The following is a 13,098-nucleotide window of genomic DNA, read 5'->3' as shown; positions in this document are numbered from 1 at the left end:
GGACATGTGTTAAGAAATACACAGAGACCTAATTACTCACATGGAGAAGCAGAACAGCAGCGAGAAATGACTGGCCTTGGCAATAGCCAATCTCTTCATCATACACAGAATAAGCCTGGGGGGAAAAAACCACAGGAAGTGTAAATGAATGTAGCCAGTCTTAAAAACAAAATACAACACAAAACTTTATTTATTTGGCTGCATTGGGTCTTAGTTGCAGCATGTGAGGTCTTTGAGTTGTTGTACAGGGGATCTAGTTCTCTGACCAGGCAGGGATCGAACCTAGGCCCCTTACCTTGGAAGCTGGGAGTCTCAGCCAACGGACCACCCGGGAAGTCCCAAATGCAGTCACTCTTGAGTCATAGTTGCCTTATAGAAACTCGGAACACAGGAACCCCAAAAATGCTACCCCCACTCCACTATGGCATTCTGATGGTCACTGAATGATGCAAACATTTCTCTTCAATTCCAACTTTTCTTTACAATACATAAACCTGTCACGCCACTTCTTGTAGCCAGGGAGCAGTAAGGTTAAGCAAAAATTATTTCAGCACTAAAAAAAAGGTTGTCATTCTGTCTGTCTTTGCTCACATTTTTCTTTCTTCTCTGCCTGGAAAACGTGCTCTTCCTTAAGGTTCCAAACATATCCCATTTTCCCAGGATTCTTTCTCTCCTCGGCAGGTCTATGGTACTTACTACAAATGTATGCTTATTACAGCACTTAACATACTGCATTTTAGAGGTCCCTCCTCTCTACTAGACTACTAACTTCATATGGGCAGGGGTGGTGCCCTATTCAACCTAGCAGCACATCAACACATACCAGGCACTCACCAAACACTGTCAATGTTTATATGTGTAAACATGCTTTCATAAATTCAGGTGAAATTCAATATAATCTCATTACATCCCCCACTTTGTCAAATTTTATCTGATGAGAGGGCCTACAGAACAAGAAACACCCATCTTTTCCAAAGACAAGATGCACAGAGAGATTTAGAAATGATCTTTTATAATTTAATGAGACAACTTTCTACCTATCAAATCAGTAAAAACTAACAAGTGTTAAAACCAGTTTCATTAAGGCTGTTAAAAACTAGCAGTAACATATGCTAACACAGGTCTGTGGAAAGCTATTTGACAATACGGATGAAGGTACTAATCAACATTTGATTAGTAAAGAAAGAATAAAGGTTTCACAGTTAATAGTTGTGCTGGAACTCCACAACTGCTAATGTCTGGTCTGGCTCTTAGGCCCACTACTTACATTCCTTATTTGTATGATGAGAATAATCACAGTATTTATATAATAGAGCTGATGTATTATTCTCAGTCCCCTCAAGTAAAGTACTTAGTGTATGGCTTTACCAATTATGTCCTGGGATAAAAACCTATTGAATTTTCTATAGGTACAGAATGGAGGGGAGCATTTTCTATAGGTAAAGAATGGAGGGGAGCATTCCTGAAGGAATGCATACAGACATGAAAGTACGTAACACATTTGGGAAATGTTTGGAATATAAGGTTCACGGAGGCTGTAAGGAAATATGGGGAAGAAAAGGCATTTCATTAATTCATCAACATTTAGTGAGCACCTACTATAATATGGCATGCACCGTGCCAAGGGCTACAGATGCTAATATATGTAAGAAATGATTCTTGCCCTTGAGAATTTCACAGTTCAGTTGGGAAGTCTGACAAGCAAATCAACCAGAGTACAGTGAGAAGTTCAATATGATTGAAGCATAAAATATTTAGGGAATAAGCCAGGATATATTACAGAATGCCTTTAATACTAAGCTAATGGATTTAGGAACAGGAAATAAACTAAGGAATTTTGATTCCATTCTGTGGGTTTAACGGAGGCCACTAAAATGATCCTGTTCTAGGGTCAACACAGAGAAAATAATAAATAGGCTTGAACCCAAAGGCAGGGAGACTAATGCAAGGCAGCTTTTATGTAAGTGCCAGCAACACATGATAGTGGCCTGTACCAGGGCAGTGAATAGAGAGGGAAGTACTGCTGCAAGAGACAACAATCATATCAAACTGAACGTGGCCAAAGGAAGGAACTGAAAAAAAACTGAAAAATGATTGTATCTTCAGCAAGACAACAGCATGGGGGTAAAAGGACTATTTTTCATTAAAAGAGATGTAACAACTAACCACAGTGGGAATATTGCTGGATCCTGATTCTAACTAAACTGTACAGACATTTAGGGAAATCTGATTATGGAACAGCAACTGGATGGTACTGCTCATTAATGCCACAGGTGGATAATGATCTTATTTTTTGATGTGCGGTGAAGACTTATTTTTTTGATGTGTGGTAATGTTTGAAGTTTGCTTTAAAGCACTTTAGGGAAGATGAAGCAACTGTGGCAATATGCTGATAAATTCTGGGTAGGGATATAAACAAACTCATTTACACTATTCAACTTTTATGGATGTTTGAAAATTTTCATAATGAAGTATGTTTTTAAATGGACCGTATTATTATACCTTTTCTGGTATACTTGACAGACTTCCGCAAGGAGATCAAAAAGCAGCTGGAAATTCAGGCCTTGAGCTAATGTAGATTCGGAAACACTTATGCAGTGGTGACAGCTGAGGCTGTAGGGTGGAAGGAGTCACCCAGGGAGACAGTGGAGAGCTACAGTAACCAGCGGCTGAGCACCTAGAGGAAGGCCTCTGTTTTAGGAACTCACGCGCGTGAGATAAAAAGTCATGTGGGAGGGAATCAACGAAATTGTTACAGAAGTGAGAGCTTAACCAGGAGGAGGAGAAATCAGGAGCAGATAGAGCTGTAATTAAGATAATCATGAGAGAGAAACCACAGCGTAGGGGGTCAGGAGTATGGGATCAGAGTCAGTGAGAACAGGGTTTCCTTCTGGGACATTTTTCAGGAAGGTGAGGGATAGTTAGATTGTTTCCTTAAATGGGAAGCACAACTGAGAAGGGTTTAAAAAGGATGATGACAAGAGGATCACAACAGAAATGATAGCTCTGTAAGTTCTATGAGGAAACTGAAATTAACCCCAAGGAATAGTTCGCTAAGTTCCAAGCGTCTTTATAGTTTAAAGCATCTGGTTTATCACTGGGGCTTCCCTGGTGGCTCAGACAGTAAAGTATCCTCCTGCGACGCAGGTGACCCGGGTTGAATCCTGGGTCAGGATTTCCCCTGGAGAAAGGAATGGCTACCCAATGTAGTATTCTTGCCTGGAGAATTCCATGGACAGAAGAGTCTGGTGGGCTACAGTTCATGGGGTCGCAGAGTCAGACATGACTGAGTGGCTAACACTTCCAATTTATCATTGGAGACATTGTCTTTTATTGCTAGTCTGTCCTACAACTAGCTGTTGGTTTTGCCTTCTCAACCGTAATATGCAAATTCCTTGAAGGTATGTCTTGTGTCTTATACTTTCTATATAGTAGGTGCTACATAGGTACTTGCTTAGTTTTAGGGGGAATAGACCAAAGCCTAGTTCTGAGGACCAAGAAAGTCAAATTCATCACTTACAATGTGAGTACTAAAAAGGAGTTTGTAATGCTGTAGGATTCAGAGGCTTTTAACATAAAACCAACTCGTGAGTCTAAATGTGGTGCCAGGGAACTATTGACTGAAAGTCCTGATTAAAAGAAATCCTACCATTTTATTTTAAATTATTTCCTGTTCACCATGAATCTAAAATTGTGTTGTTACTTTTGGTTTTACAAAAACTATTCTCTTTTTTTGCATTCTTGGACATAAAATACAAATTACATTTTGCAGTTATCTTTTGCATAATTCCAAAGGAACAGAATAACCACCTAAAACAGGCTTTTTTTCAGTATGAAATACCTTGCATATTTTATATAAAGAATCTTGTCCATCTCCTCCTGTGTCCTTAAAGTAGTCATGGGCTGGGAATGTCCGGTTAATATCACGAGTGATAGCACTGTCCTGGGGAGACTCCTGTGGAAACACCAGGAAGCAGAAGGTTCAGTAGTCAGTGATGGATGTACTTGTCTAGGCTAATACAACAAGGTTGTCTTCTAATTTACCTGCTTTAAAATGCTGCAGGAACATACATACACACATGCATGCCTGCGTCTTCAGGGAAGGAAAAGTAAATACTAAGAGGGGAAAAAAAAAAAAAGAAAAGAGACCCGTTTCACTGTATACACCTCATGTATATTCCATCTCTGCTGCAAGGAAGTGCAGGTGATAACCTTTCTATTGTTAAGAAGGAAAATGTGTTTCAAAGCGGATTTCCCATAGGAAAACACTCAATCTAACCTCAAAAGAAAGAGGCAAAATGCTCCTGTTAGAAAAACTGGGTACAAAAATTGCTGCTTTAATTGATCCTTTGGCACAAAACTAATGGGCCAGGTTCTCAAAGGGAAAACACAAGTTCCCGGATTGGAACTTACCCAGGGGCAAATGGCATAAAAACTCACATAGCCGTCAACTCAATATGAAACTAGACTATCAAATGCCAAGGGAAAAAAGAAAAAAAAAATGCCAAGGGATTCAAATGGGCTATGGGAAAATATCCCTTGCTTTTTTACCAATGGAGAAAAACTGTTTCCTCTTCTACAATAAGTAATTAAAACTAAATGAATGTCAGTAATGCACAAAATATGCCAAACACCCAGCTATTTCTAATAGCTTCCCTTTGTTAAATTTTATTTGCTCATGTGCTAAAGAATTGGAGCACAGAAACATGACCTTCTGTTTTAACAACGCATTGTCCTCATAGCTAAGACAACAGACTTGATTCTCCTCAGTGAGACTGCATTATATTCAGCACACCATCCAAGAGCCTGACACTCTTGTTTCAAATGAAAAATTAGTAATTTTTTTTTGGGGGTCTTGTAATTTTTCTAGCCTTTTAGGTAATCAGGTTCCCAGGGCCGTAAATATTTTACAGTTGTGCAATCTAAAATAACTTTACATTAAAAAAATTTTTTACCGTATAAATTTGACATGTTAACATCATGTAAATTTACAGTGTAGAGCATGTTACTCTCCATGGAGTCGCAGAGTCGACTGAGTGACACTTTCACTTTGATACATTTATACTGTATTGTAAAATGATTGCCAGTATAGCAGTATCACATTGTAGTTCAGTATTGCTGTCTACATACATACTGTGCATTAAGATTTTTGGCTTATTTACTACTCATTATTACTACTCATTACAAAGTTTGTATGCTTAAAAACTAGTCTTATCCTTTCAACCTCCATCACTAGTGAGCTAACTTTAAGCCTGTGCTCTTTCTTAACCTGCAAACTATTTAAGCCTACAGTGACACTGCCAAACTGCTTTCCAAAGAGATTTACTGGCAGACTACCAGGATTTTTTTATTTTTCTGACTACTAGTTTTTAATGCATCATTAACAACAGTCAGGGCAGCTCTGAGCTGTGGTGATCCCTGACAGCACAAAATGCAAGGTGAGAATTAAAGACTACAGTTGTTATTTGCCTGGTGGCAGCTTCTAGGCTGTAACACACGGAGAGGAAACAGAGCTGGGGATAGGGAGTACTTCCCTGAGTTGAGAAAACAGACAACAGAATTCAGGGAGGGCAAGGTAGCTAGACTCTGCAGCTCAGAGTACCAAAGAGAAAAGCTGAACAGAAGGAGGTCTGCAAAGCTACCTAGAGGGGTCCCTATGAGTCACAAAATCATAAAGAAAAAGATGATAACCTGGAATTCATCAAATTAAAAATCTTTAATATTCAAAACTTACTGTTAAAAACATGAAAAATGGAAGCCATGAACAGGATAAATCACCTATACAATCTATCTGATAAGTGATTTATATCTGAAGCATATAAAAGGCGACAAACAACTGATTTAAAGGGAGGAGGGGAATGGTGGTAAAAGATGGAATAAATGTTTCACAAAAGAAGACACAGAGATGGCAAATAAGCACATGAAAAATTTCAACATCATTAGTTATCAGCAAAATGTAAATTAGAAGTACAATGAGATTTCTCTGCATGGTCACTAAATGCTAAAATGAAAAGTACCCAATATATAAAGGACTAGTAAAGGGTGAAGAACAACTTGAACTCTCATACATTGCTGGTGGGAATGCAAAATGGTACAAATACTATAGAAACCATTTGGAAGTTTCTTATAAAGTTAAACATATGCTTATCATGCAATTTAGTGACTCATGTCTACATAGTTATCCAAGAGAAATGAAAATAAAAATGCATGTAAATACTTGAATTCAAATGTTTGTAGCAGTGTGATTCCTGATGGCCCAAACTGGGCTCCAGTGGGTAAATGGATAAAGAAACTGTGGTACATGCATATAGTGATGGAATACTACTCAGCAATAAAAGGGGAAAAACCCAGTGATAATGCAACATGATAGATCACAAAAGCATGAGACTGTATGAAATAAGAGAGACATAAAAGACCACTTTCTATAATTCCATGTATATGAAATTCTACAAAAGACAAATCACAAGGTACAGAAAGCAGATCAATGTTTGGAAGTGGCTGGGGCTCAAGGGAGAAGGCTGATATTTGGCAAAACTAATACAATATTATAAAGTTTAAAAATAAAATAAAATTAAAAAAAAAAGAGCGAAGACAACTTTTTAATACGCATATTAAAAAGCAGAGGCATTACTTTGCCAAGAAAGGTTTTTCTAGTCAAAGCTATGGTTTTTCCAGTAGTCATGTATGGATGTGAGAGGTGGACCATAAAGAAAGCAGAGCGCCAAAGAACTGATGCTTCTGAACTGTGGTGCTGGAGAAGACTCTTGAGAGTTCCTTGGACTGCAAAGAAATCCAACCAGTCCATCCTAAAGGAAATCAGTCTGAATATTCATTGGAAGGACTGACGTGGAAGCTGAAACTCCAATATTTTGGCCACCTGATGCAAAGAACTGATTCACTGGAAAAGATCCTGATACTAGGAAAGATTGAAGGCGGGAGAAAGGGATGACAGAGGATGAAATGGTTGGATGGTATCACCAACTCAACGGACTGAGTTTGAGTGAGCTCCGGAGTTGGTGATGGACAGGGAAGCCTGGTGTGCTTGCAATCCATGGGGTTGCAAATCGTTGGTCATGACTGATCAATTGAACTGAACTGAAGTAAGAGTGAATGGAAGTGATGGAATTATTTTTGAAGTGATGGAATTATCCATCACATCCATGGTACTAATTAAAACATGTTGTATTGTTCACTTAAAGCTGGTGAATTTTATTGTACATATATCATATCTAAATAAGGTGATTTTAAAATGGAAAACAGCTTTTCGGCCGGAACGGCCATGTTCCAGTGATTCGCCAAGATGACCAACACAAAGGGAAAGAGGCGGGGCACCCGCTACATGTTCTCCAGGACTTTCAGAAAACATGGAGGTGTTCCTTTGGCCACATACATGCGAATCTACAAGAAGGGTGATATTGTAGGTATCAAGGGAATGGTTACTGTTCAAAAAGGAATGCCCCACAAGTGTTACCATGGCAAAACTGGGAGAGTCTACAATGTCACCCAGCATGCTGTTGGCATCATTGTAAACAAACAAGTTAAGGGCAAGATTCTTGCCAAGAGAATTAATGTGCATATCAAGCATATTAAGCACTCTAAGAGCCGAGATAGCTTCCTGAAACGTGTGAAGGAAAATGATCAGAAAAAGAAGGAAGCCAAAGAGAAAGGGACTTGGGTTAAGCTGAAGCGCCAGCCTGTTCCACCCAGAGAAGCACACTTTGTGAGGACCAATGGAAAGGAACCCAAACTGTTGGAGCCCATTCCCTATGAATTCATGGCCTGATGGGTGTAAAAATAAAGACCCGGATTGTGCAAATGAAAAAAAAATAAATAAAATGGAAAACAAACAAGAGAGGATACACATACAACCAAACAAGAGTCTCTGGATGATTCAGGTCCTTTAGATTAAGAATTCCCACTACTAGTTTAGCTGCTGCTAAGTCACTTCAGTCGTGTCCGACTCTGTGCGACCCCATAGACAGCAGCCCACCAGGCTCCCCCGTCCCTGGGATTCCCTAGACAAGAACACTGGAATGGGTTGCATTTCCTTCCCCAGTGCATGAAAGTGAAGAGTGAAAGTGCAGTTGCTCAGTCGTGTCTGACCCTTTGCGACTCCATGGACGGCAGCCTACCAGCTTCCTCCGCCCATGGGATTTCCCAGCCAAGAGTACTGGAGTGGGTTGCCATCACCTTCTCCAACTAGTTTAGCTATATGTACCTAAAAAATGAAAATGATGCCAATTCATCTTTAAGGCCTTAAAACCAGGGGCTTAGCTTAGAGTCAGATGTATCTGGGTTTAAAAGCTGGCCTTACTCTCTTCCTTGGCTGAGAAACTTAAGGTAAGCTTGTCTTCTCTGGTTAATATAATCTACCTTATAAAGTTGTAATGATGGTCACTTTAAATAATCTATAAATTATAAACATGTAAAGAGCTTCCAAGGCTTCCCTGGTGGCTCAGTGGTAAAGAATCTGCCTGCAATGAAGGCGAAATTGGTTAGCTCACCTGGGAAGATCCCCTGGAAGAGCAAATGGCAACCCTCTAGTATTCTTGCCTGGGAAATCCGATGGACAGAGGAGCATGGTGGGCTACAATCCACTGGGATCATAAGACAGTGGGGTATGACTTAGTGACTGAAACAACAACAAAGAGCTTCCAGAACTGCCTGACACATATATAAAGCACCTGATAAAAGTGAAAGCAAGCACAGCGTCCAGCACCCTGAGAGCTGGGGCTGTCCTCTAAACACACGCACATCCACACACAAATAAGCACATACTCATGCACACAAATGTGCGTGTGCACACACACTGTTATAGAGTACACACACGCACATGGTTCACAGAATGTGTATTGTTTTTACTTTTTTTTTTTTGTTTTTACTTTTGAATATCTTATTTTCCTATAAAACTATTTACATAGGGTTAGAAACTGTGATTTAGTTTTGTAACTTCCAGAGCCTAGCAAAATCATGACACACACTTAGTGCCTGATAAATATATCAAAGAAAAATCCAAAAGCTTCCTTAAAATTGAGTGATGACAATGCTCATGTGATCAACAGCTCTCCCCAAACCACAATCTCTAATGCTAATGTTTATTAATTCAAGAATCATGTGAAAGAGGCATCAGACCAATCAGAAGAGAACCTTATTAATAATTAAAGACATTCTGACTAAATACCTGAAAAAAAAACCAAGACTGCTATGATGATTGATTCATTAGTGACTTTCAAATTGTGTCATATGCAGGCAAGAGAATAACTGTGATGAGACATAGAACAGAGCCCCACCTTGTGCCTTCTCTTTATTTTTTAACAAAATAAGAAAGTAAGGTTATTTTAAAAAATTAAGTGCCTTATCAGTACCTTTAGGGAAGTATATTGATTTTACCAAGCCATCCCAAAACTGAAAATTTGTTTCCTCAGGGGTTTTATTATGAAATATTTCAGTAATGACAAAAGTATAGACAACATATAATGAATACACATGTGATTATCAAGATTAAGAAAGCAAACATCATAGATACAACTCTGTACACCTAATTCGAATCTGATATGCCCTCTTCCTCCTTTTATAGTTAACCACTATCCTGATTTTGCTATCATTGCCAGGCATATTTTAATGTATATGTTATGTACATATATGTGTGTAGATGCATGTATTAATATATGTATATGAATACAGTATCTACAAACCATATATATTCTTTACAGAATGTTTAAAGTATTTTCTTTAAATGACATTATAATCCATGTCCTCTTCAGTAGCTTCTTTTATTCAATACTATATCATACAGTGGAAGTGAGAAGGGACTAGATCTGATAGACAGAGTGCCTGATGAACTATAGAATGAGGTTCGTGACACTGTACAGGAGACAGGGATCAAGACCATCTCCATGGAAAAGAAATGCAAAAAAGCAAAATGGCTGTCTGGGGAGGCCTTACAAATAGCTGTGAAAAGAAGAGAAGCGAAAAGCAAAGAAGAAAAGGAAAGATATAAACATCTGAATGCAGAGTCACAAAGAATAGCAAGAAGAGATAAGAAAGCCTTCTTCACGGATCAATGCAAAGAAATAGAGGAAAACAACAGAATGAGAAAGACTAGGGATCTCTTCAAGAAAATCAGAGATACCAAAGAAACATTTCATGCAAAGATGAGCTCAATAAAGGACAGAAATGGTATGGACCTAACAGAAGCAGAAGATATTAAGAAGAGATGGCAAGAATACACAGAAGAACTATACAAAAAAGATCTTCACGACCCAGATAATCACGATGGTGTGATCACTGACCTAGAGCCAGACATCCTGGAATGTGAAGTCAAGTGGGCCTTAGAAAGCATCACTACGAACAAAGCTAGTGGAGGTGATGGAATTCCAGTTGAGCTATTCCAAATCCTGAAAGATGATGCTGTGAAAGTACTGCACTCAATATGCCAGCAAATTTGGAAAACTCAGCAGTGGCCACAGGACTGGAAAAGATCAGTTTTCATTCCAATCCCAAAGAAAGGCAATGCCAAAGAATGCTCAAACTACCGCACAAGTGCACTCATCTCGCGTGCTAGTAGAGTAATGCTCAAAATTCTCCAAGCCAGGCTTCAGCAATATGTGAACCGTGAACGTCCTGATGTTCAAGCTGGTTTTAGAAAAGGCAGAGGAACCAGAGATCAAATTGCCAACATCCGCTGGATCATACAAAGAGCATGAGAGTTCCAGAAAAACATCTATTTCTGCTTTACTGACTATGCAAAAGCCTTTGACTGTGTGGATCACAATGAACTGTGGAAAATTCTGAAAGAGATGGGAATACCCGACCACTTGATCTGCCTCTTGAGAAATTTGTATGCAGGTCAGGAAGCAACACTTAGAACTGGACATGGAACAACAGACTGGTTCCAAATAGGAAAAGGAGTACGTCAAGGCTGGATATTGACACCCTGTTTATTTAACTTATATGCAGAGCACATCATGAGAAACGCTGGACTGGAAGAAACACAAGCTGGAATCAAGATTGCCAGGAGAAATATCAGTAACCTCAGATATGCAGATGACACCACCCTTACAGCAGAAAGTGAAGAGGAACTCAAAAGCCTCTTGATGAAAGTGAAAGTGGAGAGTGAAAGAGTTGGCTTAAAGCTCAACATTCAGAAAACAAAGATCATGGCTTCCGGTCCCACCACTTCATGGGAAATAGATGGGGAAACAGTGGAAACAGTGTCAGACTTTATTTTGGGGGGCTCCAAAATCACTGCAGATGGTGACTGCAGCCATGAAATTAAAAGACACTTACTCCTTGGAAGGAAAGTTATGACCAACCTAGATAGCATATTCAAAAGCAGAGACATTACTTTGCCAACAAAGGTTCGCCTAGTCAAGGCTATGGTTTTTCCTGTGGTCATGTATGGATGTGAGAGTTGGACTGTGAAGAACGCTGAGCGCCAAAGAATTGATGCTTTTGAACTGTGGTGTTGGAGAAGACTCTTGAGAGTCCCTTGGACTGCAAGGAGATCCAACCAGTCCATCATAAAGGAGATCAGCCCTGGGATTTCTTTGGAAGGAATGATGCTAAAGCTGAAACTCCAGTACTTTGGCCACCTCATGTGAAGAGTTGACTCACTGGAAAAGACTCTGATGCTGGGAGGGATTGGGGGCAGGAGGAGAAGGGGACAACAGAGGATGAGATGGCTGGATGGCATCACTGACTCAATGGACGTGAGTCTCAGCGAACTCCGGGAGTTGGTGATGGACAGGAGGCCTGGCGTGTTGCGATTCATGGGGTCACAAAGAGTCGGACATGACTGAGCGACTGATGATCTGATGATATTTTAATGATTAATCTATGGTGATAAACATAGCTCAAGTGGATTTAACTGTATAACTATGTAGTTATTTATGTATAGAGTTATTTATCTATTCTACTGTGGATAAACATTTAGATGATTTCAACATTTTCCACTACAATGTGATAATAAAGATTCATGCGTCTTCTCAAAACAAAAAAGAGAAAGAAATAGAACAGAGTAAAGACTGGGTCCTTCAGCTCAAAATGCAAAATAAATCATCCTGCAATTATCAAGAGAATGATACAAAAGGAGTCTATATTAATATATATTACTGTGGGTTAATAGTTTTTATTTAGCCTAGGATATATGAATTCTCTTCAATTCAGTTTTATGTATGTATTTTTGGCCACACTGTGCAGATTGCAGGATCTTAGTTCCCCAACCAAGGATTGAACCTAGGACCCCACAGTGAAAGCGCCAAGTCCAACCTCTGGACTGCCAGGGAATTCCCTTGAATTAAAATTAAAACTCAGTTTTAATTTTAACAAACACATAGAATATAAAATAGCAACACAAAGAGAAAACTACAGGCATGTTGGGAGTTAAGAAATCTTTGAAATAAAACTGTTTCATGAATAGCTCAAACAACAACAGATTGTTGTTATCTGCTTCAATTGTGAAACTGCAGCATCTCAAAAACTTATTGCACCCCTAGAGTCATTTAGAGGAAAAATAATTGGATTTCACCAAAATTAAAAATTTTCTGCTTATAAAATGTGTCATTAAGAGAAGATATAGGCCAGTAGTACATGTATCTGAAAAGGAACTATATTCAGAATATATATAAAAATGTAAAGACATGACCTAATAAAATGGGCAAAAATTTGAGCAGACACATTAGATAAGTAAATGAAAAGGCAGTTACCAGGACAATGCCAATTAAAACCACAATGAGCAAGTTAGTCAGAGCTTCTACTAAAAAGAATGAGTTTTTGGTGATGAGGGGAGAGGTACTACCTGGAACACTCTGTAGAGAATAATTCAATCAAGTGGAGATCTGGAAAATCAGAATGATAATTTTAAAGCACTGAAGAAGATGACCCAAAGCAGCACTAAGTAGTTTCTGAAAGGTTCAGGAACTTAAAAACAAAAAGGAGGAAGAGGACTTAAAGCACTAAAACAATAATTAAAATAAATTCCACATTGACAAAACTTTTCAAAAATGATGACTAGACATGTTATTGAGCTACATTTGAAGTTCAGCTACAATAAATTATTCTGAAAAAGTTGTAAATTCTATTCTTGAATTATATCTC

At 38.8% G+C, this 13,098-nt stretch overlaps 2 protein-coding genes across 8 annotated transcripts in view; one reads left to right on the top strand and one right to left on the bottom strand.

Annotated features, from left to right (window-relative positions):
- Positions 1-13,098, bottom strand: part of RABGAP1 (RAB GTPase activating protein 1) — a 169,183-nt gene that overhangs the window by 34,500 nt on the left and 121,585 nt on the right. For all 7 annotated transcript variants that reach the window (XM_070798118.1, XM_070798119.1, XM_070798117.1 and 4 more), the window contains 2 exons: positions 3,842-3,955; positions 41-115 (listed from right to left, as the gene is read on the bottom strand). In XM_070798118.1, the coding sequence (XP_070654219.1) occupies positions 41-115; positions 3,842-3,955 (189 nt within the window). The remainder of the gene's footprint in view (positions 1-40; positions 116-3,841; positions 3,956-13,098) is intronic.
- On the top strand, positions 7,301-7,790 carry LOC109566440 (large ribosomal subunit protein eL21-like). Its single transcript, XM_019970799.2, has one exon. The coding sequence runs from the start codon at positions 7,301-7,303 to the stop codon at positions 7,781-7,783; it is 483 nt and encodes a 160-aa protein (XP_019826358.2). The 3' UTR covers positions 7,784-7,790.

The sequence above is a fragment of the Bos indicus genome, chromosome 11, assembly GCF_029378745.1.
Source record: "Bos indicus isolate NIAB-ARS_2022 breed Sahiwal x Tharparkar chromosome 11, NIAB-ARS_B.indTharparkar_mat_pri_1.0, whole genome shotgun sequence".
Lineage (NCBI taxonomy): Eukaryota > Metazoa > Chordata > Mammalia > Artiodactyla > Bovidae > Bos > Bos indicus.
Note: the sequence above shows the minus strand (reverse complement) of the source record. Positions and strands in the feature narration are given on the sequence as shown.

Coding starts and splice junctions, on each gene's coding strand:
- LOC109566440 (XM_019970799.2), top strand. CDS start 7,301: ATGACCAACACAAAGGGAAAGAGGCGGGGCACCCGCTACATGTTCTCC.